The following is a 25,956-nucleotide window of genomic DNA, read 5'->3' on the forward strand; positions in this document are numbered from 1 at the left end:
CCCTCCTAGGGTCATACTACCATCTGCTGGCCTCAGGGATCATTTTTCACCCCTCACCAAGGCACCCACTGAGATCTCCCCAGAAACGTCCACAGCCGAGTTAAGCCTTGGCTACTCTGTCCCACAAAATAACCCTGCCAGGAAATCACCTGCCAGGAAGTACATTCAGAGCTTCATGAGCTGCTTAACATTCACAGCAATCATGAGGAGATTCCAAGATTATGCCTGGTTAGAAGATATTAAACTGCCACAGAGAAAGCAGTTCACCCAGGCACACTTAGCTAATGGAAGGAGGAGCTGGGATGGGAACCCAGGCGTTCTAACCCATGCGACCAAGCTCGGCACTCAGCTGTCTCATGAACTTTCCAGTAGAGCACTTGTGTTAAGTTTAGCCATGTGCAAGACAGAGCACAGGACAGACACTGCCTCTTAGAACCAGTACCTCCAGCATCCGCATGAGGACATCCCTCCCATTGCCACTTTCCTGTTCGCTCTTAGACCGAATGCAGTCCACCAGGTTTAGCAGGAGCTTGCAGGACATCGTCTGGATGCTGCTGGGCAGGGACTCATCATCGATGTTCTTAGCAAAGAGCTGGACGGCGAGGGAGAGATCACTAAGGGGCAGGTGCTGTCGAACGTGGTGCACGAGGTCGGCCAGCGTGCTGTAGGCAAGAGGCCTGTAGGCAGAGATCCCCCCACTAGTGCTTATTCCCCTTTGCCACTGTGTACATCACTGTCTGCACTGGCAGCACCACCACTGAGACAGCACAGCAAAGCAGAGAAGGTCTCCCACAGCTCCAGTTCCCCCACCCACTCTCCCAGCTGACTAAAAGGTGCAAGTATTAACTCGATGCTTAAATTATCACTTTCCAAGTTAAATGGTTGACTTTTATGCTGTCATAAAGTTCCTAGCAGACACTGGCACATATGGTGAACCCACCAGAAACAATAATCACATGACCTGCATCTGTGTGGGTTTTATATGTGAATTAAATAGTGTATGTGAATTAAAACATATATTATGTCCATATTGTAGAAATATAATAATAATGGTCAAGCTATTAGTTCTTTTTTTTAATATTTATTTGTTTTAGTTTTAGGTGGACACAATATCTTTATTTTATTTTTAACATGGTGCTGAGGATCGAACCCAGTGCCTCATGCATGCTCCGCGAACGCTCTACCACTGAGCCACAACACAATCCCAGCCCCAAGCTATTAGTTCTTTACTCACTAAAAATGTGGACTCCTGCCACACGCAACTCTGGGCATGAGGACTAAATAACACAGTGACCCTGTCTGGTAAACAGAGCCCCCACCCTCATGGAAAGGAACAAATAAGAAATAAACTATACAAGTGTTGGGGGAGTGGGGGGTGTGCCTGAAAGGGGCACTGTGAGAAGGACCAGTTGGGGAACTATGCTGGGATGCCAGGGAAGGTTCCTTTGAGGAACACTGAAGCCAAGACTGTGAGGACAAGAAGGGACCATAAGGCAAAAAGCCAGGAAAATTTCCAGATGAGGAAACTAGGCAGACCAAGGGCCTGAGGAGAAGTGCCCACACTAGCCAAGGAACTACAGGAGCCAGTGTGGCCGCAGGAAGTCGGGGAGAGGAGTTACAAGGCCAAAGCCGCCACCGCCGCCACCACCGCGGCAGCAGCAGGGACAAGTCAAGGAGGGAAAGAAACGTGAAAACTCTGTAACAAGCGAGCAAAGCCAAATCTGAACTCCTGTGCGGTGGTCAAAAGTTGGGTTTTTTCTAGGGACAAAAGAAAGTCACTAAAGGTTTCAAGCAAGAGTAAAATCATTTGTTGCCCAACTCAAGGCAAGTTCAACCCCAAACTGTAAAAGAATGCCTTACTGGGCTGGGCTGTGGCTCAGTGGTAGAGCACTTGTCTAGCATGTGTGAGGCACTGGGTTCGATTCTCAGCACCACATATAAATAAATGAATGAAATAAAGGTCTATCAACAACTTAAAAAAAAAGGAATGCCTTACTTAATATTTTTTATAAACACTATAAGGAGTCTACGTCATATTCAAAACATCCTGTACATTTCTCAAAGATTCATCACATATCCCTTACTGGAGGCAAAAAAATAATCATATTGATGCATTTTACACTGTAAAGATGATTGTTAATTTTCTCCTTAAAAACAGTGACTATTACCATAATAGGTTACTTTTTCTAAAGTGTAATAACATACACATGTATTGAAATAACACATTAGGTACTAGATAATTATTTTCATGTATCAGTTAAAAAAGTCAATTTAAATTTTCAAACAAGTATTAGAAATAAAGACTAGAAGAAAATAAACCAAAATATTAGCAATATTATTTTAATTTCCTGTGTAAGACCAAAGACATTTTTTCTTCTTTTTTCTTGGTAGGTTAAAAATACTCTTCTTAACAATGTGTTATTTTAAAAAAAAGAAAAAAAACCTAATAAAGTTCTACCTACAATTTAAATGAAGACTCTGATTTCTACTTTAAGCAAGGGTATGAAAAACAGCCTAGGCCTTTCCAAAATTTCCTATTATTCAAATTCAGTAAGTCAAAGCCTAATAGCCTACAATTGTTGAAACACTCAGAATACTAAGTGCCAGTACTTGCTGCCCCTGGCATTTAACCTTCCAGATATCATGGGTCTAATTTCATACCTCAGAGTTTCTCGAGCAGTATATCCTGAGCCAATTAGTATGGATTCATCAAACAGCTTGTCCATGCAAGGAATGAACTCTAGAAAACAAATATGCATTGTGTATGTCACCAACATGACCAGTTAAACATCAAATTATCTCATAGTACTTTCACAGCAATCAGTGGGCAAGTGATCTGGACTTGAAAAGGGCTAGAAAAGGGACCAGAAAGGCACATGTACCATTCCAGGTAAAGGCACTGGCTCTGCTGGGCCACACAAGCCACCTGTCCCTGAAGATGCAGTCGGGTCATGTTCAGAGAATGAACTAAGAGTAATTAAAAAAAAAAAAAAAAAAACCCAAAAGGATGTTGCAATTCTGGAACAAAGCCAGCCTCAGCTTCAATAAGTAAAATGAAGTACATATTTCACCAGGAAAAAGTTAGTGCAGGTCAAAGTAGTAAAAGAAATGTCAACACGGAAGGACACATGCACATCCCTGGTTAACTTTCTAAGCAAGACAGCACGAGAAGTGTTAAATGAAAACAGCAAGAACAGTCCCTTCTGAGGTCAGAGGGAAAATGTGGCTGAGAGGCAGGAAGGCACACAAGGAAAGGAGCAAAGGCTCAGATGCCGAATGCTGGAAGACTGGCTAAGGAACGAGTAAAAACTGAAAGCAAAGGGAAAAGGTAACAAGAAATCAAACTGTGCAGCCAAGGGCTTCCAGATCCTCCCCGCGGCCCCAAATCAGAATCTCTAGAAAATAAAGAACTTTGTTAAACAGTGAATGGTGGTGTCTTCAAACCACTGGCTCTTCAGAATCAGTGCAAACGGGCTGCCATTTGATATTGTTCCACATGTCAAAAAAAAGTAAGGCAAGAGTAAATGTTGGTAGATGGGGAGATCTAACTATGACATACTTTTTTTTTTTTTTTTAATATTTTGAGAGTCTTTAAAAGTTTCTTTCAATCAACTTTTTTGAAAAGAGATACTGTTTCCTATTTCACTTTTAGAAATTACTATCATCGGCTTCGTATAACCTGTCATATAGTATCTTGCTTAGGGAAAAACAAAACAAAACCTAGGTGCAGCAGCTTAGGTAGGCCTGTAATCCTGGCAACTCGATGACACTCTCAAGCAACTCCACAAGACCCTGTCTCAAAATGAAAGGGATAAGACAGACAAACTGGGGGTGCAGATCAGTGGTAAAGTGCTCCTAGGTTCAACCTTCAGAACCCCTCCCCAAAAAAGCCTATCAGAAAAGAGACCCCCCCACATACCTGTTCCCAAAAAAGGAAGATTCTAACAGCTAAATTCCACGTCTCACAGGATCAAAACTTGGAGGGTGGCAGCTTGGAAAAACAGTAATCCTGGCAAATAGGTGTTACCAAAGACGCCAAGCTTTAGGCCTCAAAAAGGCCTGCTTCAGCAGTGTCGGATCAGGGAGTAGTTATCAGAAAGCACGAGGACGGCACTGACACAGTGGAAACCTCCACTACCCAAGTCCAAAAGCAGCTCCCAAATCCTCATTGACATGTAGCACGGATACTGGAGAGTGAGTAATCTGAGAATGGCACTGAGACAGAATTTCTCCATTTCAGTAAATGGATTAAAAAAAGTTCCTCTTAAAGTTCTTCCATTGTGGTATCATACAGAGAGGAACACACTAAGACAAAAACATAAATCACAAAGGAAGTGTCACCAAGCAAAGGATGTAAATGACAGCAATGTTCTATTCCTCCACCTTAAGCAGGTGTATATTCTCTAATTTTTAAAAAAATCGCATTTCTTTTGTGATCTTTGCTAAATGTGTCAAATTTAAAAAACAAGGGCGGGGGGGACGGTTAAAATGTGTATATTTTGTGAGTGTGACAGAGAGAGGCTGGGGATTGAACCCAGGGCTACACATGAACTCTTATCACTGATCTACACGTCCAGGTCCTCCTGGAAAAGGTGAGTTATGTGCTTTCCAGCTACATCCACATACATTCATCACTATAACATAGTTTCGTTTTTCAGTACTGGGGAGCAAATCCAGAGCTTGTACATTCTAGGCAAGCACTGTATCACTGAGCTATCTCCCCAACCCTTTTTAAGTTTTACTTGAAACAGAGGTCTCATTAAGTGGCCCAGACTGCCCTTGAACTTGCAGTATTCTTGCCTCGGCCTTTCAAGTTGCTGGGATGACAAGTGTACACCACCACACCTGGCTATAGTTTGAATTTAACAGCACACAAAAAAACTGCACCTTACTATATTAACTGGCAGACAAGCACAGAGACTGTACCCTTCCTTTCTTGTTTACCAAATACATAAGGAAGCCAAGTCTTGGTTTTATGCATGGCCTGATTTATAAACTGGTGGCACATAAAACATTAATGGGGAAAATGATTACCATCTCTAATGTTAGGATATAACTTCAATCTAACATTTCAGGCATATCAAATATGCAAAAATAGTAAACTTATAAAAATCTATGGTAATGAGAGAAACAGTGTAATTACCAGATTAGCAAAAAGCAAGAACAACTCATCATTTTCACAACATGGAGAATGGAAATACTGTATTTTGTTCGACCTTTAAAGACTGATAGCTGTAAGAAAGCAAATGGATGTTGGCTATTTCAAAAGATTTACAGCCAAAGTCAGAAAAGTACCAAAAAAATATTCAGAATAAAAGCTATGCTAAGGAAGTGACTACTTTAATTATGATATATGTATTTTTTTATTTTTTTGTTTTATTTTTGAAGTACCAGGGATTGAACTCAGGGGCACTCGACCTCTGAGCCACGTCTCCAGCCCTATTCTGTATTTTATTTAGAGACAGAGTCTCACTGAGTTGCTTAATGCCTCACTTTTGCTGAGCCTGGCTTTGAACTCACGATCCTCCGGCTTCAGCCTCCCAAGCTGCTGGGATATCGGCATGCACCACTACACCCGGCTAATTATGATATTTTTGAGAAGATAAAGGCAAAACTCTGGCACCAGGCAAGAAGAGAGAGAGGCAGAGAGAGGGAGGTGATAAGGGGAAGGCAATCACAGATAGGAAGGTAGAGAGGAAGAGAAAACAAGAAAAAGAATAAACCAAAGACAGCAGTAAAGGAGAAAGGAAGAGGGATGTGGAGATTCAGCAGCACAGTGTCAATTACGACCAAGCCCCACCCCCAAAGATGGCAACAGGGTCACAAAAGCACTCAAAGACGACTTACGGTTTCTCAGTTCTGTGGTGAGGATGTGTTTTGCAGCAATAAGAAGCTCCTTTCTGAGGTGTGCAGTCTCTGCTGGACAATTTGAAAGTAACTGTAACATTCCTTTCACCATCTGCTGAGAATACTTAGTCACCAACTCCTGTGAAAGTAAAGAGTAAAATGAAAGTTACACTGCTGGGGGGTGTTAAGAAAAACCCAAATTCTATCAGCTTTTTAAAAATTCAGAAAGACATAGCTTGACTCAAGGGACACTCAAAGTAACAGGCATACTAAAAAAGGAATATCCAAATGTTTCAATTGTGTGCATGCACACACGCACGCGATTGTGTGTGTGTGTGTGTGTGCCCACGAGTGCGTGCACACACACTGCCTTTCGGGAAGCCATGTATGGCAATACAAACAGCCATTCTTTTATAGAGTGGGACTGTGGATGACACCACTGTACTTTCCTGTGTCTTCCAGAGTTTCAACAATGTGTTGCTTCCTTATTGGAGGAAAAATAAATGCTAAAAAGTGTTCCAAAAGTACTCTTTACTTGGTCATTTCAGGACGGGAAATTGAGAATGACACCAGAGATAATGCTAATAACACAGAATAGCTCTAATCACAGTCTCCCCTTGAGGGGTCACAGAAGTCTATTCACCAAGGGAACTCAAACACTAAAGGATAAAAAAAAAAAAACTGAATTAAGTAAGTCAAATGTTCTATTTTCTTATTGTAGGTTATTATTCTCTAGTTAAATATATGAAAAAAGAAAAAAAAAAAAAAGCTTTTAAAGGTAGTTTTTATTCCTGACAATTTAAAATGTGCTTTTTCATTTTCCTAAAGTAAATCTACCAAAAAAAAATTACAATTCCATTGCTATAGATCGGAAATAAATTTATTCCGTACTTTGGAGTAATCATGACTATTTAAGTATTTTATCCAAAGGAATTTTATGACTGATGAAAGAATAAGATCTATTTTTTTTCCAACCCTTACGACTTAACTAAGACCACAATGAAAACAAAACAAAACAAAAACACTCTACAGGCTCCTTGAAAAAGTACCTAAAACTTCTATCATGGTTTGATTTGGTAACACCCCGTGCAGTTCCAAGCTCTCCGGCACCTATTTGCCTCAACCATAACTTCTAACGACAGAAGGTCAGTGAACCACATATGGCCACATGAAAATCTGTGTGCAGATGTTTATTTCTAAGAGCTTTATTCACAATAGCCAAAAATCACACACACAAATCCAGAAAGACAAAAAAAACCTTAGTGGTTTGCCGAACTAGAGTGTGGGGAAAAATAAAAGTGACTCCTGAAGGGTATAATTTCTTTGGAAGGAAAAAGGGTTGTACCAGGAAAAAATAAATAAATAAATAAATAAAAATCTGTAAGTAAATTAAAAACCATTCCATTTTACAATGTGTAAATTCTCAATAAAGCTGTATTCATATTAATGTCCTAACTCTCAATGTGATAGTAAGGAAAGGTCTTTAGGAGATAAAGTTAAATGACATCCTAAGGGTAGGAAACTAATTTGACAAAAAATATGGGCATAAGAGGGGAAAAAAGATCTCTTCACCATGTGAAGACCCAGCAAGAAGGTAGATACTGTCAAGTAATAAAGCAAGGTCTCACTAGAAACCAAACCCTTATCAGAACCTTGATCTTGGACTCAGCCTCCAGAATTTGAAGAGAGAATACGTTATATTGTGTAAGCCACCTAATTTATGTGCATTTTGTTAAGAGACAGCTGAGCAGACCTACTCAGCAATAAAAGTATTTCAGCCTTAATAAAATAAAAAGGACAAAACCCAGCATTCCTGCTAAGTGAAAAAAACCAGATTCAACTAATCCCACACACTACCTGATTCCATTATGAAGACACTAGAAAAGGCAAAACTACAGGGACAGAAACAGATCAGGGCTCGCCAGAGGTGGGGATATGAAGAAGAAACTAATTACAGATGTACATGAGAACATTTTTTTGGGTGATGAAAATGTTCTGTATCTTGATGTGTTGACAGTCACCAAATACAAACAAATATCAATTCAAAGAAGTATATATTCACAAGTGGTGAATTTTATTGTATGTAAATTATAGCAAAACAAAAGTTAAGGAACTAACCTGGTAAATTCTGATGATATAAGCTAAAAATGACAATGTTTTAATCTGGGCAGCAATAAAGTCAGCATACAATTCCTTGTTGTAAAGCTTATGTTGCCTGAGGAAAGTGAATAAAATTTACAATATGAATTAGTTCTTATTCTTTAATTAATAGGTTAATAGTTAATTAACTATATATAACAATTAGTAGGCTCAAAGTCTGTTTCTACATAGACAAGAAAAACACAGCAGCAACATAAATGCTTACACACTTTTATGTAGTTCCAGGTAACACAAAGGGCTTAAAGCCCCAAACCAAACATTTGGACAAGTCAGTCCAAACAGTACCATGAATTTCATAAAGCCAACACGGGACCATCCACTCCAACATGGAGTATTAGTGTACCTACTGGCTCACTGCAAGCCCTATTCTGGGGCCCTGGGGGTTGTTAGAGGCAACTCCTCGTTAGATCCTGCTCTTACACACCTCTGCCAGACAGGCTGCAAATCAAGACAGGTCTAAGGAGGAATGCCCCACAGCTTGAGACAAGCCCCTGAGGATGAATATGGCTGACCTATTCACAGATTTGGGGTTTCAGGAGAAAGGACACCAGGAAGTAAGGAATACTCCAGTTCTCATGCTGAAGTCTTCAAGGTGAGAAAGGCTGGGACATCCACAGTTACAAGTGAGTGCAGTAATGCCTAATCATACTTCTAAACTTACAGGATAACAGAAACCAAAACATCTCATCTTTTCAAAATAAGGAACTAAAAAATATGATTATTATCACTGAAACACAAGTTCAAAGTCAAAAGCACATATAATTTCACCAAAATGTTAATGCCACAAATTTTCACATCTTAAGAATGACAATGGCGAGTATATTATTACTTGAAGGTAAAGGTGCTGCTGCAGTCAGCTACACCGCCATCAAAAGACATCTCACCTGGCTTGTGCAGATACCTGAATTGCAATGGTATTCATGATCAAGGGCACAAACTCAGCAACGACATTGTGGATATTCAATTTGTAGAGCTAAAAGCAAAAACATCAAATGTTCATGCTTTTGCATTGTTACAAACAAATTATTTGGCATACCAAAGAAACTGCAGAATTCAGTACATTAGCTAGTACGTCCGTCATATACATCTTTCTGTTACAAAAAAATTTTGCCAAAAAACCAAGATACTAATATGCAGTACACATACCTGGTACATTAATACAACAATAATGGGCAATTCTGCCAACACTTTCAAAGAAAGTGATCCTCTTGGAATGATGGAATGCTGTAAGACAGAAAGAGAAAGAACTGTGGTTATCACTGTGGCATTTACAATAGCCTTAATAAGCATCACAACATCGAAATAGAGAAAACACAGACACATCTTTTTGTAAATATCTATAACAAAAGATCCAAACTATTTTGAAAATAAGGTATATGGAACTATCATTAATATAAAGGTTTTTTATATTTTCGCCATAATTACTTGTAGTAAAAACGTCAGGAAAATATGTCAAAAAGAGATTCAAATAACCTAAGAAGAATTTTAAGCCAATATTATTTTACTTAAAAGAACAGCAAAAAGTACAATTTATTCAGCAGTATTATCCAAAGATATTTAAAAACAGAAGACATTTATAATAAATAAAGGAAATAATTGAGTAATCTTATTAAAGTCTCAGAATAGATAAATGTCAGACCCAAAATACAAATGTGAACAGACAAGCAAAGAAAATTAAAAGAAATATAAAAAGAATGATACACAGAAAAGTTTCTAACTTAAGAAGTGCTAAGGAGTGAAAGCTTTATTTTACTTAGTCTTTCATTCACCCTAGCACAAACTGAAACATTCTACACAGTCATTTCAGTAAAACAAACACAAATATTAAAATATTATTGGGCTGGGGATGTGGCTCAAGTGGTAGCGCGCTCGCCTAGTATGTGTGAGGCACTGGGTTCCATTCTCAGCACCACATTAAAAAAAAAAATAAACATTTTAAAAAAATAAAAAATAAAAAAAATAAAATATTATTAATTCAATCATATGAACATAAGTCACATTAAAGACCCAATACACACTACATATGTGGCACTACAAAATAAGAGCCTACAGACAATATAAGCAATTCACAAAACCCTACAAGACAGGTTTTTCAGATAAGCAAGAAGAGCAGAACAAAGGTTCAGGAACTTTCCCAGAGTCAGAAAACTTGAGTGCTTATGGTGAGACACCAACTGGTGCTTTCTGCCCCCTGAGCCTTTGTGTTCAGTTACTGAACTACAATTTTATTGGGACTTTCAAAGGACTTGATTAATGTTAAAAGACTCAAAGCTAAGGACAGGCAAAGTCCCTTAAACCTGGCCTGCTGCTCTTCCCAATATGAGAGTCTAATTTTCTGTGACCACTTCCTGGCATCAGTGGTACCCAATGGTTCACTTTCACCACATCCAGGCTCCACAGCAGAACCAGTGATGCTCTGCCAGGCACAGTGGTTTACGTGTATTAAATGCCTCTAGGTGATTAATGGAAAAAAAAAAAAACTTAAGTGGCCTAAAAGATTAGTATCTCATTCCTCTAAAGTGGAGGAGCCCCAGGTTAAAACTAATCCCAGAAGGCTGAGAAGACTCACCGTCCGGGTCTCACTGTCCTCCCGCTCAGGGTTGACCTTCACAGCAATGGTTGTGATCATACCAACCATTTCTGGGGGAGGCACTGTGTTCTCGGGAATCACCTGAGGGTTCTCAAAATAGCGGTTCTACACAAAAGGAACAGAAAATGTTTGTTCTAAAGTCAAGTATAAAATGCCTCAATAACATATGTCCAATACTTAGTGGAAGAAAACAAAATGCTTATGAAGTGTTCTTAACATATATATATATATATATATATATATATATATATATGTAAAAATTCAATGATATACTAAAGTACTGAAAAGCCATATCACCTCCCCAAGGCTTCAAGACTAGGAGCTCAATCACAAAATGCACAAAGTAAAAAATAAAAACCCCAATGTCAAGGGTTGCTTACAAGTGAAAATAGTGGATGATTTATTTGCTGCTTTTTTTCCAAAATTTCTACAATAAGAATATACTGCTACAATAAGAATACATAGAATGTAAAAAAATGAAAGTATTTAAGCTAAATAAGATCAAAAGAACTCCTTTTTTGAATGGTTGACTTATCAATATAAGTTTTAACCATCACTAAACATTTCCCATTCTAAAATTAGCATCCCCCAATTATTTCTCCAACCAAACTACTCCAAATTATCTTTGGAATAAGGAAACAACAAACAAATATGACTAATAAATTCAAACCATAGTAAAAACATACCACTACTTTTGGAAGCTCCTTATAAATCTGTTTCACAAAATCCAAGAAATGATGAATCTTAAAAAAAAAAAAAAAAAGAAAAGAATACATTCATTATAATTTATTAACAAAAAAATGCTTTCAATAAGAAAAACTTTAGGGCTGGGGTTGTGGCTCAGTGGTAGAGCGCTTATCACATGTGAGGCACTAGGTTTGATTCTCAGCACCACATTAAAAATAAAATTAAATTAAAGATATCATGTCCAATTACAACAATTTTTTTAAAAGAAAAACTTTAATAGTTTTAATGTATAAGAACTCGTAAAACAGGTAAATAAAATGTCAGACATGATATAAAGAGGCAATGGATAAGAACACACACAATAAGAAATATAAATGCAAAGGACAAATAAACAGAAAGTAAGTTTCTGTTTCAGAGATTTGTTTCTAAAAGAGCAAAGAGATTTTGCCCTTCAAAAAATAATACACTACGCTTGAGAAAGACTCTCATGATACTGAGGGAATCATAACTCCTGAAAACTTTCTAGAAATCAACTTAGCAGTTTCCAAAATTAAAATTAGCAGTATACATCAGAAGCATTAAAACCTTTGACTTTTATAACTCTACTTCTACAAACTTATCTATAAGATAACTCCAACCATAAACAAAGATGCTCAGTAATGGTTAAGAAGTAAAAGGTAAATATGCCTTAAATATCTAAAAAAAAAAAAAGGATACCTATAAGAATATTATGCACACTTTAAAAATTAACTTTATAGCCAAGCATGGGGGCAAATGCTTGTAATCCTAGCAAGTTGGTAGGCTGAGGCAGGACCACAAGTTCAAGGTCAGCCTCACCAACAAAGGAAGACCCTGTCTCAAAAAACTTTAAAAGAAGGATTGAGGATTTATGTAGCTCAGTGGTAAAGTACCCCTGATTCAATCCTCAGAACCAAAATTTTAAAATTAAACAAAAAACAAATTAACTTTTTAAGTTGGGCATAGTGGCACACACCTGTAATCCCAATTATTTAAGAGGCTAAGGCAAGAGTCTCACAAGTTCAAGACCAGCTTGGTCAACTTATCTCAATCTGGGGATATAGCTCAGTGATACAGCATCCCTGGGTTCAATCCTCAGTACCGAAAAATAAATAAATAAATAAATAAATATCTCTATAAAAAAATTTTTTTAGTATTTTTTTTAAGTTATAGATGGACACAATACCTTTATTTATTTTTATGTGGTATTGAAGATTGAACCCAGTGCCTCACATGTTCTAGGCAGGTGCTCTACCACTGAGCTACAGCCCTAGCCCCAAGAATTTCTTATGATTGGGAAAATGTTTACACATAATATGAAAGTAATAAATCGCAACATAAAATATTCCATACAGTATTATCAGAATTCTGTGTGAAACATACACATAAAGTGGGAAAGAGAAAAGAAAATCACAAAGATATTAAATATTGCTAAGATGTCAGGAATTCTATTTTATCTTTATGCTTTTAATTTCCAAATAATCCACAGAGAAGATATTCTCTTAAATATGGCTAAGACAGTGTGTTTATTGCTTACTACTGTAGGTAGGTACCAATCACTGAGCTAAGAACTTTAATTTTATACACAAATCTTCAGACATTTGAGAACATGTCTCCATGTTATGGAAAAGGCTCTAAAAGACAATGAGTTCACCCAATGTCACTCAGCTGCAGAGTTGCTTGGTTTAGATCCAAATCCAGCCCGGACTTCAGAATTCCCACCTTGTCAACATCAGATGTGTATGTACCAGGACAGTCCACACAGACCTGCTAGCGTGACTGGCTAATACATTTCAACTACTGAGCAAATTCAGCAAGATATTGATACATACATTTTTTTAAAAGCCCCTGATGAATCCACAAATAATTGCCTCCAACTTGGGCTATATTTTCTACATTGTCCAATCAACTTTTAAGAAGTAATAATTTTACACAGTAGAAGGAACTTGCTGACACTTTATAAATGCTATCAGGATAAACAACTTACTTCTTGTGTGATTGGTGGCCTGAACTGTTTGTGTAGCTCAATAATTATTCTTAGACAGATAAGAACATTTTCTTCATTTTCAGTCTTTAAAAAAAGAAAGACATTTTTAAAAAGTTATGCTTCCAAAGAGTTTTAATCTCAAGATAAAAAACAATTTTCTAAGCATTTTATGCAGACACACACACCCTCTGTCAACTAAATTACATATAACTTGCTGAAAATTCATAAGCCCATAGAATTCAGCTGTCCCAGACAGAACTGTCCATGGTCTTTGGTAGATTATCAAGGGCATTCCACTTGTAAGCTGCATGAGAATGACACTCTACCATTAGATACACTGGCATATTTGGCAAGTCACAGCATAAACTAATGTCTTAATGGCCAAAGTTATCACTGTTCACTGCTTGGAAATACAGGTTAAGTACCCCTAATCCAAAAATACAAAATCCCAAACTTTCTGAGCATTTGACCTGATGACCCAAGCAAAAAAGTCCACACCTGATCTCATGGGATGGGTCATACTCAAAACACAGGTGCACTAAAAATATTGCATGAAACCATCTTTTGGCTACATGTATAACATGTATATGAAACATACATGAATTTCATATTTAGACTTGGGCTGTATCTTTAAGACTTCTCATAAAGTATATGAAAATATTCCAAAAAAAAAAAAAAAAAATCCCAAATCCAAAACACTTCTGGTCCCAAGCATTCAGGTAAGGGACACTTGTACTGCCCAAAGACCTGGAAAGGACAAACAACTACCAGTTCACCATGGACTGGACCCTGGGCTGAGCACTTTATGAAAGTTCTAAAAATGAGGGGTACCACTCACATTTTACATATGAGGAAGTAAAGACTCAAGAGAAGTTAAGCAATGTGGCCACCATGGTACAGCTAATAAACAGCAGAGGCAAGATACGAATCCAACTCTATCCCTCTCCAAAGATCATTTTTCCAAGGAGCCCCAAAACACAATAAACTGTAAACACATCAAGACTAAGAGGAGCAAGAAAATAATATTAGGGATTCATTCAACAAGCATCAAATGGATTCCGGAAGAGTTCATGACCTTCTTCATAAGCACCCACTATCATAAAGCATTGTGCTTGAAATACAAACTATAAAAAGCACTGTGCCAACAAACCCTGTGCTGAATATTTTGACCACCACCCAACTTATTTTCCACCAAGTCTAGTCAATTCCCAGCGACCAAAAAAAGTTCAATTAAGAAGTCTGTCTTAAAAAGAAATGGGGAAAAGTGAACATACGACACATTTTTATTCACATAAATGAGAACTTTAGTGAAAAGGAAATCGTTGTATAGAAGCAAATTTTACTTAAAAAACACACTGATACCTTTGAATATAGCTATATAATAAGAATTCTTAAATATTACCTCTAAAAAGCGAAACATCACAGACAAAACATTTTTTGTATGAGGACGAAGATGTTCATTAGTTGGTATTCTGTGAATTATTTCAAGTACTAGCTTCCGCAGTTGCTGGCAAAGAAAAATAAAAGTGTAAAGATAAAATATATGCAAGATATCCAAATTAATTGTCTCACATTCTATAAGTGTCACACAGCTATCGGCATAAAATAAGATGGATCCATAAAATAAGATGGATCTAATTTTAGAAGGAGTCCTGTAAATTATTTACATGTAAGCCAAAGTGTGTACTGAAAACTTTTTATTTTCAATATTTCTACAACTGTGTACCAAATCAACTAAGTTAACCTTTCCTTTCACAATGTATCAGTATTTCTAGCAAAAGGACACAAGCAAGTGAAGATGGAGTATATCTAAGACGAAAGAGCAAAACGTAAACTGAACTTAGTTTAGAACCTCCCCTCATCATCTCCGTTTAGCTCCCATAACATGGTACAATCTTGTCACCTTGCGCCTAAGGAATATTCCCCACAGGCTATACTAAGCTTTCATAGTTCTATCTATGGAGCTGACAACTAGGCAGGTCAAATATGTAAGTTCTTAAATTGGTAAAATACAAAAATGCTCCCTCTAGCAATGAACTTCCACGAATATTATGGCAATATTTTAAGTTTATTTTTAAGAGCTAAATAGTTCTAGAAAAAGTGGCATAATGGGAATGTTCTAAAATTATCAAGTGGAGACAGGGTGTGAAGAATGGGACTGCAGAGAGAAAACGGAATTAGCCATGAGTTATAAGAACTGAAATTTAATAAGATTAGCATTGGTAATAGGTGTGGAAATTGGTATCATTCAATTTTTTTTTTCCTTGATACATGTTTGAACTTGTCGGGGACATAGCTCAGTTGGTAGAGTGCCTCGCATGCACAAGGCCATGGGTTCAATCCCCAGCACCACCAAAAAAACGAAAAATAACAGTGAACAAATATACATTACCAACTGGCAAACAAAAATAATTTAAATTGTAAAAGAAATGGCCTGGCAGAGCACAGTAATCCCTATAACTTGGGAGGCTGAGACGGGAGGATCACAAGTTCAAGGACAGCCTCAGCAACTTAGCAAGGCCCTAAGCAATTTAGTGAGACCCTGAGGATGTGGCTCAGTGGGGAAGCACCTGAGTTCAGTACGCAGTTTAAAAAAAAAAAAAAAAAAGCCTAGACAAAACCAAACCTGAGGAGGAAATGGGCTTGACCAAATTATCCAAAAATGACAAAACCTTTAATTTTCAGTGGAACCCTAAGTTTTCTGAATTGTTTTCATTCATAAATGTTTGCAAGCCCACAGCATGACATTTTCCTCTGATACTTTTTAACGGGTTACCTGGGCTGGTTTCTCCTGAAGAAACTGGACTTCTCCGTCTTGGAGAAATGTAAGAAATCGAGGGATGATATGTTCTAGGAATGTAGAATACTGAGGAGATGATGTTACATTCTAATTAGGCAAAAATAAAAGAAAACTCCATTAGTTATAAGCTCATATTGCATTTCAAATTCACATTTTATAATGATCTCAAAGGAATACAAAACATTTTCACAGAGCCAACAATAATTCTGAGTACTTTAGATGTTTTTGTAGTAATAAAGTTTTAAATAAATTAGGATGATTGTTACTTCTGAAATCCAATTTAAGAGAACAAAATTTACTGTTAAAATTAGAAGTACTGAGCAGGGCATGAGTATAAAAAAGGGCGACAAAAAAAATTCAGTATGATGGGAGAAGAATATAAAAGAAGGGGGTTAAACTTTTACCATCACAACAAGCTAGTGAGCAAGGCATCTGGGCAGTTAAATGCAGGGCAGAAGATAAAGTTTGGGGGTCGTTGCCAGGCAAGGGGCACAGGCGTATAATCTCAGGGACCAGCAGGCTGAGGCAGGATGACTGCACAGCCTCATCAACTTAGTGAGGCCCTAGGCTGTTTAGCAAGACCTTGTCTCAAAATAAAACAAAAAGGGCTGAGGACGTGGCTCAATAGTAAAGCATTCCTGGGTTCAATCCCCAGTACCCTCCCCCACAAAAAATGGAGTTTTGACTATCATGTATGGAAATCTTAGAAGACAAGTCTATAAACAATGGGACAGAAAAACTGTCGAAAATCAGAAAGCAGAGTGATGCCCCAGGTGAGGAAAGGAACTACTGCAATTCCTGGTCTATGCAATAGAACATCAGTCTCCCAGAGCCAACTCCAGGCACACAGAATACCACATGGGGGGCAGCCCCCAGCACAGTACAGCACCTAAATAGTTTCTCCCAAGTAGACTGTCACCTTTCATTGCAAAGCTCAGGGCATTTTATGAAACATTTGGATTCAAGGAAAATCAAGAATCAACAAATGGAATGGTATCAAACGAAAAAGCTTTTTCACAGCAAAGGAAACCATGAAGAGCGAGCTTACAGAATGGGAAAAACTTTGACACCTGCACCTCAGATACAGCATTAATCTCCAGGTATACAAAGAATTCAAAAACTTCATACCAAAAAAAAATAGTAATTAAAAAAAAAAAAAGCCCCAATCAATACATGGGCAAAGGAACTGAACAGGCACTTTACAGAAGAAATAAAATTAGTCAACAAATACATGAAAAATGTTTTAACATAGCAGTTAGAGAAATGCAAATTAAAACTACATTGAGATTCCATCTCATTTCAGCCAGAACGGCAATTATCAAGAATACAAATAACAATAAATGGTGGAGAGGGTGTGGGGGAAAAGCTATACTCATAGACTGCTGGTCGGACTACAAATTGGTACAACCACTTTGGAAAACCTGGAATAAAACCACCATTTGACCCAGTTATCCCATTCTTCAGCATATACTAAAGGACTTTAAATCGGCATACTACAGTGATGCAACCACATCAATGTTATAGTGGCTCAATTCAAAAGAGCTAAATCTATGGAACCAAAATAGGTGCCCTTCAACAGATAAATGGATAAAGAAAATGTGGTATATATACACAATGGACTACTATCGAATAGTAAAGAAGAATCAAATTATGGCATTTGTTAGTAAATGGATGGAACTAAAGGCTATCATACTAAGTGAAGTAAGCTACTCCCCCAAAACCAAAATCTGAGAATGTTCTCTCTTACTAACACACAATGCGGGGGCAGGGAAGAATAGAAGTTCGTTTGATTAGTCAAAAGGGAATGAAGGGAGGGGAGCTGGGAATGAGAAAGATAGCAGAATGAATCAACATAACTTTCCCTAGGTTCACTTATGAATACATGACCAGTATAACTCCACATCAAGAATGGGATCCTAGCAAGTTATACCCCACGTATGTATGCCAAAATACAGTCTACTGTCATGTATATCTAAAAAGAACAAATGTTTTTTAAAAGCATTCAAGGAAAAGAGAGTCAAGATCTAAATTAGAATGCAGAACTGCCTTGTTATCAGAAAGTCAAGCACATCCACGTTATACCTCACACTAACTACTGATCACAGAGTTTTCAAATATGAATTTCTCTTTAAAACAAAAACAAAAAACACTTAAGGCTAGATGACTAGGTATGGTGGCACACATCTATAATCCCAGCTACTCAGAAGCAGAAGCAGGATAATCCCAAGTTTAAGGATAGCCTGGATAACTCAAGTGAGATTGTCTCTCAAAATAAAATTTAAAAAGGATGTAGCACAGTGGTAAAGTGCTTGCTCAGTACTCACAAGGCCCTGGGTTCTATTCCCTAGTACTGGGGGGGTTGAGGAGGGGATAGATAAATGGACTGATACACACACACACACACACACACACACACATCTTGTCAACTGCTGATGATAATTCTACTATTTAATTCTTTGAAGAACTCAGTCAACTGAAATTATTTAAATCAAGTATTTATATCACACAGATTTCAAGTCACAATTTAAAAAAGTTCTCAGTACACTACTTCACTTACTTAACCGTGTTAATTTAATCAACGCATCTGAGACCAAAATGCCAGGAACTCACTAACTGTCATACATTAAAAAGGAGAGTAAATCCTCAGAAACTCAAAAGGGCCAGACCTTAATCCAGCTCACATCATGCCAACATGTGTCTGTTCCTGCAGGTTTAGAGAATGCCACAGGATTTCAGCCTCTCAAATAAACTTGCCAGACTATGATTCTCCCATAGGGTTCCCTCCAATAAAATGTAGAATGCAGACTTATCCTTTTCTACCTTCCACCTCTTTTTATAAAGTTTTTAACACCTTGCTTTAGTAGCTTGGGCAAAAGAGAAATCTCCTGGGGTTGGGGTTGTCTAAAATGTGTCAGGCACTGGGTTCAATTCTCAGCACTGCATACAAAGGTCCATCGACAACTAAAAAATATTAAAAAAAAAAAAAAAAAAAAAGAAAGAAAGAGAGAGAGAGAAATCTCCTTAGCTAGATCTCTAAATATCTCACAATTCTGTTCTCAGCTCAAAGCTAAAAGTTCTTCAAAATTTCTATTAAAAAACAAATACAAACTAAAATACTATCCATTACCATAAACAGAAAAGCATAGAATTCAATCTTACTGGTGTTTCTTTTTCTGTTTTTGTATTACTGGGGATTGAACCCAGGATCATTTGATCCCTGAGCTACATCTCAGCCCTTTTTATCTTGAAGCAGGGTCCTCCTAAATTGCCCAGGCTGGCCTCAAACTTGTAATCCTCCTACCTCAGCCTCCTGAGTAGCTGGGTTACAGGCATGCCCCACTGCCCCTGGCTTCCCACTAGCATTATTTAATCTTTATTAGTCCAAAAGACCAAGTAGTAGCCAGGCACAGTGACGCAGGCCTGTAATCCCAGCAGCTCAGGAGGCTGAGGCAGGAAAATCACAAGTTCAAAGCCTGCCTCAGCAAAATCGAGGTGCTAAGCAACTCAGTGAGACCCTGTCTCTAAATAAAACACAAAATTGGGCTGGGGATGTGGCTCAGTGGTAAAGGGCCCCTGAGTTCAATCCCCAGTACAAAAAAAAGAGAGACCATGCAGAGGCTAAGAAACATAGTATTTACTGTTCTTAACCTTATCAACTCCCAAGAAAGGTTTTATTATCCACACATTAAAATAAGACGTAAGACTTTCTCATCTGTTTATTAGACTAACCCAGATGAACCATAAAGTTAGGCCAAATAGGAAATAGCTTTCTTCAGGTGTTGGACAAGAGGTAGTACTAGACCATAATTTCTAGAGAAGGCAAATTCTCAAGTTGAGCCCCATGAACACTCAGACCTCTGCCCAGGTACAATTTCCTGATGACACTCAGCAAACTCGGACCAAGTGGAGCCCAGATCTGCTGAGCTGTGGAGGCAGAGCCCCAGAGAAAACTGAACCACTGGATGGTGAGGGGATGACAACCTTCTGTGAGTCCTTGAGGCCTTAACTGAGGGCTGAACTGCACAAACAGGGTAATACTACCTAAAGCACGGCTTTAGGATTGAGAAATAAATGGAAGCACTAGAAATCTAACAAGGTTAGAATGTTGGAGTTCAAGCCTCAGGAGAGTGCACAAACCCACTTAATACCATGAGACCATCTTAGACATCAGAGATTCAGCTGAGGAAGGAACATGCCCTAAAGCAAGGCCTCTTCTAGACCAGCCCAACAAACAAATGAGATCAGCCTAACAACTGAACTGCCTAGGACAACAAATACATCAACACTCTTCAGGAGATAACAGAATCTAGAATTCCTACGTCATTTCACACACAATGTCCACTGCATAATAAAAAAATACTAGACATGCAGAGAAAAAGAATGTGAAATGACCCATAGGCGGCCCAAATGTTGGATTTAGAAGACAAAGACTTTAAAGCAGCCATTATAAATAGTCATGTACCAAGTAATGTTTCAGTAAATAATAGGCCACATACATAATGCTGGTTTCATAAGATTTTTTTTTAACATTTATTTTTTGGTTGTAGTTGGACACAATACCTTTATTTGATTTATTTATTTTTATGTGGTGCTGAGGATCAAACCCAGTGCCTCATACATGCTAGGCAAGTGCTCTACCTCTGAGCCACAACCCCAGCCCCTCATATAAGATTTTTTTTTTATATATATATATATATTTTTTTTTAGTTGTCATGGACCTTTATTTTATTTATTTATATGTGGTACTGAGGATGGAACCCAGGGCCTCACACATGCTAGGCAAGCACCCTACCACTGAGCCACAACCCCAGCCCCTCCATTAAGATTTTAATGGAGCTACAGCTGGGTGTGGTGGCACACCTATAATTGCAAATATTCAGGGGACGGTAAGAGAATTGCAAGTTCAAGGCCAGCCTGGGCAACATAGCAAGACCCTGTCTCAAAGAATGAAAGGGACTGGGGATGTAGCTCAGTAGTAAAGCTTTCACCTAGCATGAGCAAAGCCCTGGATTCAATCCCCAATACTACAAAACAAAGAAAGAAACTGAAAAATTTTAAATATCAAGCAGACTGGATATGACCAAAAAATATTCAATGAACGTGAAGAGACAGATGAATGGATATTTTCCAATCTCAGAAAAAAAAACAAAAACAAAGGCATGCAAGGTGGGGCACTCCTGTAATCCCAGCCTCTAATCCCAGGCTCAAGGTCTTAAGCAACTCAATGACTCAGTGGTTGAGTCCCCTTGAGTTCAATCCCTGGTACAAAAAACAGTAACAAAACAAAGCAAAACAACAACAAAAAAAAAACAAAACAAAACAATATTCCTCAAGAGAAATGAGCAATTCATTATCAATAATGTGAAGAAAATGAACATTGTGTACAAAGTTTCAAATTGCAGTTTTGACATACAATAAGTTAATAAGTTACAAAGACAATGATTTTTGAGTTACTAAAAAGATTTTCAGCAGCAACAGGAGAGTAAGAAATATAAAATAAAAGCTCATACCTCAAAATTTTCACTAACTTCTTGCATCATTTTTAACTTGGTTTCATCAGCTGTAAGTGGCAAAACAAACCATCAGATAATTGAAATTATGTTAAGGGATGTTCCTAAAGTTCCTGGATTTAATAATTTAAGAGAAGCAATCAGATCTTATCAGTTTGACTGTCATGGCCCAACAGAAGACACATAGCTAATTTCCTATGACCAGCCACACACATTCATACTCCCAGACATATGTGTGCATGCACAGATAAGAATACAGGTATACACACACACACCACACACACACACATACACACTCACACGTGCCTCTTTGGGGCTCCAGCTAGTACTACTCATCATTTTGCTTCTCCACCAGGCAAAAAAAAAGAAAAACCAGAGTAGATGTTACTATTTATCTAAATGTGCACATCATCTGAACTGAAATGAATGATGCATTTCTTAATGACAGAAAGGGTCAACTTACGAGTATTAACATCTGTAAGAGCTGCCACAAACTGAAGGTATTTTTTCATCAGAGTGGTTTGGTCAACCACTGTGGCCCCTTGTGTTGCAACGAACGCCATTTTTAGTTTTGAGCTGGTTTCTTTTTTCAAAAGAAAAATTTAAGGTCCATGAGTTCACCCAGCCTACAAAAAGAAGTATATAGTTAGCCAACTTATCAAGGGCACAGTCTCACAACCTCGGAAAATCTTACCCAAATGCCTGTATTCATCTAAACACTTCTGTACTAATCCAGAATGAACACTAGTCCCTCTGCTCTTTTGAAAATGTTACCCAAATCCATTTTGTCTGAACATGGTTTTTTTAGCGATAGAAGCTTCTCCTTCCTACCATAGTTTCTTCTTTCCCTCAGCCAGGTGTTGGCAAACACTTTCTGCAAAGAACCAGGTGGTAAATATTTTAGACTTTGTGGCTATGCTATGCAGTCCCTATACAACTACTCATCTCAGTTGTAGGCAGCAGGGAGTCACAGACAACATTTAAATGAGTGAGAACATCTGTGTTCTAATGACTATTTATGGATACTGAAATTTGAAATTAATACTCATTTGTCATGAAATATGACTCTTCCCCCCTTTTTTTTCCTCTGCCATCCACTTAAACAATATAAAAACCATTCTTAGCACCAGTAATGTAGCTCAGTGCTAGAGTGCTTGTCTAGCAAGCACAAGGCCCTGGGTTTGATCCTCAATGCAAAATCAATCAATCAATCAATCAAAAACCACTCTTATTTCAAGAGCTATATGAAAACAAGCAGTAGGCTGGATTTGGTGTGCTGACAGTAGTTTCGCAACCTCTGCCCTAGGTGATTGGCTCTCAAACTTCAGTGTACATTAAAATTTCAGCATACATTAAAATCATCAAACCGACAGCTACCCCAGAAACCAAGAGGCCTAGTAAGCTGTAAATTTTATCTGCACACCAGGCATTCAAAAACTGCTCCTTGAATGAATAAATGCTTCGAAAAGCACCTCTGTGAGTGGGAAACAGGTTGTTGACCAAACTTTTGAGAACTCCTGCTCCATGGCGACTGGTTTCCATTTTAAGAGCTGTCACAAAAGCATGCAGAGAACCTGGTGAAACTGCCTTTACCCATCCTCCTTACATAACTTCACCCTGCATAGGAGGGGGTTTCCTGGTTGGTTTCTTTCTTCAACAGACCAATAATCCTTCTGCAGGCCTTTCCAGCTCGCTGCCCTGCCGGGTACACTCTGGCAAGTGACAGATGGAGATGCACACTGGGACACCAGGGAGCTCCTCCTGGCCACTCAGAGACAGCAAGCACACTTCTCCGAGGCCGAAAGGAAGCCTTTGGCTACGAACGGCCCAATCCCCAGCTCAGGGCAGGAAACGTCATTAGGGGCACCAAGGCGAGGGGTCTGTCAGTCCTGCAGGACGACTCAACAACCGCTGGCCCCTTTCAGGTCGCATTCCCTCCTCCAAACACCGACACCGCACATCCCCATCCCCGCCCCGAGAAACCCCAAACTCTGTGTGACGCCCCCTCCTGGCCTACGAAGCCCCCCCGGTCCTGCCCAGACTTTCCAAAGTTGCAGTCCCTTCTTTATCACAGAAGTCGTCAACCCTGCCATTTCCCAGGTCCGGGAGGGAGACCCTGACGTGGAGGAACGCCTGGAGTTGGGAGGCTCGGGAGGCTCCGGAGGCCGGGGGCCCAGACAAGAGCCAGGTGGAAAGCGCAGGGTCGACGCCGCGCCCTCGCCAGGGGCAAAGCAGCGCGCGGCGGTGCGCTCCGCCCCGCCCCGTCCCGCCGACGACGCTCCCGCCGCGCCGGGCCTGAGGCGGCGCCGCCGGGCCGGAGGGGGCGCTGTGGTCGCCGCTACCTTCGCTCTCCGCGTCGGGCCCGATGCCTGCGTGGAGGCCCGGAGGTGCCAGGCTGGCCGGGAGACGCCTCTGGGGGACACTGCCCTAATCTCTTGCCCGATCTCTGGTCGCAAACGGCCCTTGGGTTCCCTCTTTTTGTCGCCGTCCCCGGACACTCAGCGACCGCCTTCCAGGCCGCGCTACGGCGAGCGCCGAGGGCCAATCCCCGCACCCGCTAGTCCTGCGCCTCCCACTGCCTGCTCCAGGATGGGCCAGGATCGGTTGGGGCCTGAGTCGCCCCGGGCCCTGCCGCCCGGGGTGGGCTCCGCGGGTCCCGGAGAAGCCGGGCACGTCCCGAGCCCCCTCCGCGGAGTCGCCGCGCCGCAAAGGCCTCCCCCACGGCCACGGAACGCGTGCGCTTCCCAGGGCCGTTCGTCCGCCCCCCGCGAGCACTTACCCCGATCCCGGCGGCGGGCCTCCGGCAGCCGGGCCCGCGCCCCAGCTAAGCCCTCGCAGCCGCCGCACGGCTGCTCGCAGTCCCGCCCCCGCTTAAAGCGGCTGCCCGGCCGACGGAGAACTGGGCCTCGGCGCACCGCCCCCAAGTGGGTGCGGCCTGCGAGCGGGGTGGGGCGTCCGCTGCCCCGGTGGGCCCTCCGGCCCTTTAAACCTCCGCCGTGGGGCGGGGCGGGGCCGCTAGCACGGACATAGGGGCCGCCAGGTGCAGTTTCCGTGGGTTCCGTGTGTCCCCAAGCCTCCTCGCAGGAGCCAGGCTGTGGCTTGGGGGATGCTCCGCGGCTGCTGGGGCGGTGGGACCCCGAGGGGCTTCCCGAGTGGGCAACGGTCGTCCCCCGTAGAATCTACCGCTGGAATGAGCGTGGCAGGCAGGGCGGGGTTTCCCCATCCCCCTCCCTTCCTGGGATCCTTCTTAACGCACAGAAGTGGGAGGAGGCAAGGAGGGGCTTTGGGAAGGTTGGAGCTAGATGGAGACTGTCAGCAAAGGCAAGCCCTAGTGTTTTTGCCCGCAGGTGTTCACCAGGGCCACAGTAAGGCCCATTTGTTCTGCAGCTGCGTCTCCTTGAGCTGAACTGCAAAGGACGACTTTCTATCTGCTCCTATTTGGTGGACAGATGCACTCCACCCAGGGCAAAACTGGAGGGAGAAAGGCTGTGGGCCAGGCCAGAGAGTGGGGAGGAACAGCTTGATGCCCAGGTGAGGTGGCATGGACCAGACCAAGAGGTGCCTGGAAGGGGAAAGTTCTGTCCAGTCTCACTTAGAGCCTCCACCTATGAGAGAGGTTGAACAGTGAGCTGTACCTGGTAACCCATGTTACCCATGTTAGATGGACAGATTGAAAGTGATGACCTGAACTCCACCACCTCCAATCCCCATTTTTGTTTCCTGTGCCTACACTCTCCCTACTGGTTTACCACTCCCCCAGGGGAATCTTTGTGGTCCTTGCCCAAACTGATAGATTTCACATCTTGTAGTAATTAGAGCTTGCAAAGCCATCAGACACCTTGAAGGAAAATGTCCCTTTGAAAGCAAGTTCTTTTCTAGTTTATTATTGTCACAAAACAAGATGCAACTGAAACCTGAACTGTAAGTGAATGTTTTGGAGTTAATTATTCCACTCTGCACCCCCAACCCCACCCCTGTATTTGCAAGTAAAATCCCCTATGCTCCCTCCACCACTACCCCTCAAAGTAGGAGGTTCAAAGTTGGGGAAAAAAGACTGAAAAATCTGAGGGCCTAAAATTTAAGGCTGTTTAATATTTTTTACCAGATAGAGAGAAAAATCTGGGCAGATACACCCTTTGATAAATTTCAGCCTAATTGCATATTATAAAGACTCTGACAGAGCAGAAATTCCCTCACTTTCCTGAGGCCTGAGTTCTATCAAAGTACCTATCACACTGTTATGATTTTTGTCAGTTTTCTTGTCTGTCTCCTGAATTGGAGGTTAGGGACAGTATAAGCTGCATCCCTATCAGGTAAATCACGTGACCCTTCTGCTTAACCCTTGCAAAGGCATTTC

General features: G+C 40.3%; 1 protein-coding gene and 1 non-coding gene across 13 annotated transcripts in view; both read right to left on the reverse strand.

The window, feature by feature from the left end:
• Positions 1–24,509, reverse strand: part of Trrap (transformation/transcription domain associated protein) — a 114,606-nt gene extending 90,097 nt beyond the window's left edge. For 11 of the 12 annotated variants that reach the window (XM_046453666.2, XM_046453659.2, XM_058582425.1 and 8 more), the window contains exons 1-14: positions 24,379–24,509; positions 22,063–22,225; positions 21,600–21,649; positions 16,066–16,176; positions 14,692–14,796; positions 13,290–13,373; positions 11,284–11,340; positions 10,577–10,702; positions 9,154–9,231; positions 8,892–8,980; positions 7,966–8,062; positions 5,848–5,986; positions 2,662–2,740; positions 443–677 (exon numbers count right to left, since the gene is read on the reverse strand). In XM_046453666.2, the coding sequence (XP_046309622.1) occupies positions 443–677; positions 2,662–2,740; positions 5,848–5,986; positions 7,966–8,062; positions 8,892–8,980; positions 9,154–9,231; positions 10,577–10,702; positions 11,284–11,340; positions 13,290–13,373; positions 14,692–14,796; positions 16,066–16,176; positions 21,600–21,649; positions 22,063–22,162 (1,350 nt within the window). In that variant the 5' untranslated portion in view covers positions 22,163–22,225; positions 24,379–24,509. Of the gene's footprint in view, positions 1–442; positions 678–2,661; positions 2,741–5,847; positions 5,987–7,965; positions 8,063–8,891; positions 8,981–9,153; positions 9,232–10,576; positions 10,703–11,283; positions 11,341–13,289; positions 13,374–14,691; positions 14,797–16,065; positions 16,177–21,599; positions 21,650–22,062; positions 22,226–23,941; positions 24,146–24,378 lie in introns of those variants that run through there. The other variant, XM_058582424.1, reaches the window with a different exon arrangement.
• LOC131424518 (small nucleolar RNA ZL1) lies at positions 21,733–21,949 on the reverse strand. The gene has a single exon (XR_009227683.1). It is a non-coding gene; the product is annotated as a small nucleolar RNA ZL1 (small nucleolar RNA).
• Positions 24,510–25,956: the final 1,447 nt, after the last annotated feature.

Source organism: Marmota monax, unplaced genomic scaffold, assembly GCF_021218885.2.
Source record: "Marmota monax isolate L192 unplaced genomic scaffold, Marmota_monax_Labrador192_F-V1.1 WCK01_AAM20220418_F8-fsc00148, whole genome shotgun sequence".
In the NCBI taxonomy this organism is placed as follows: domain Eukaryota; kingdom Metazoa; phylum Chordata; class Mammalia; order Rodentia; family Sciuridae; genus Marmota; species Marmota monax.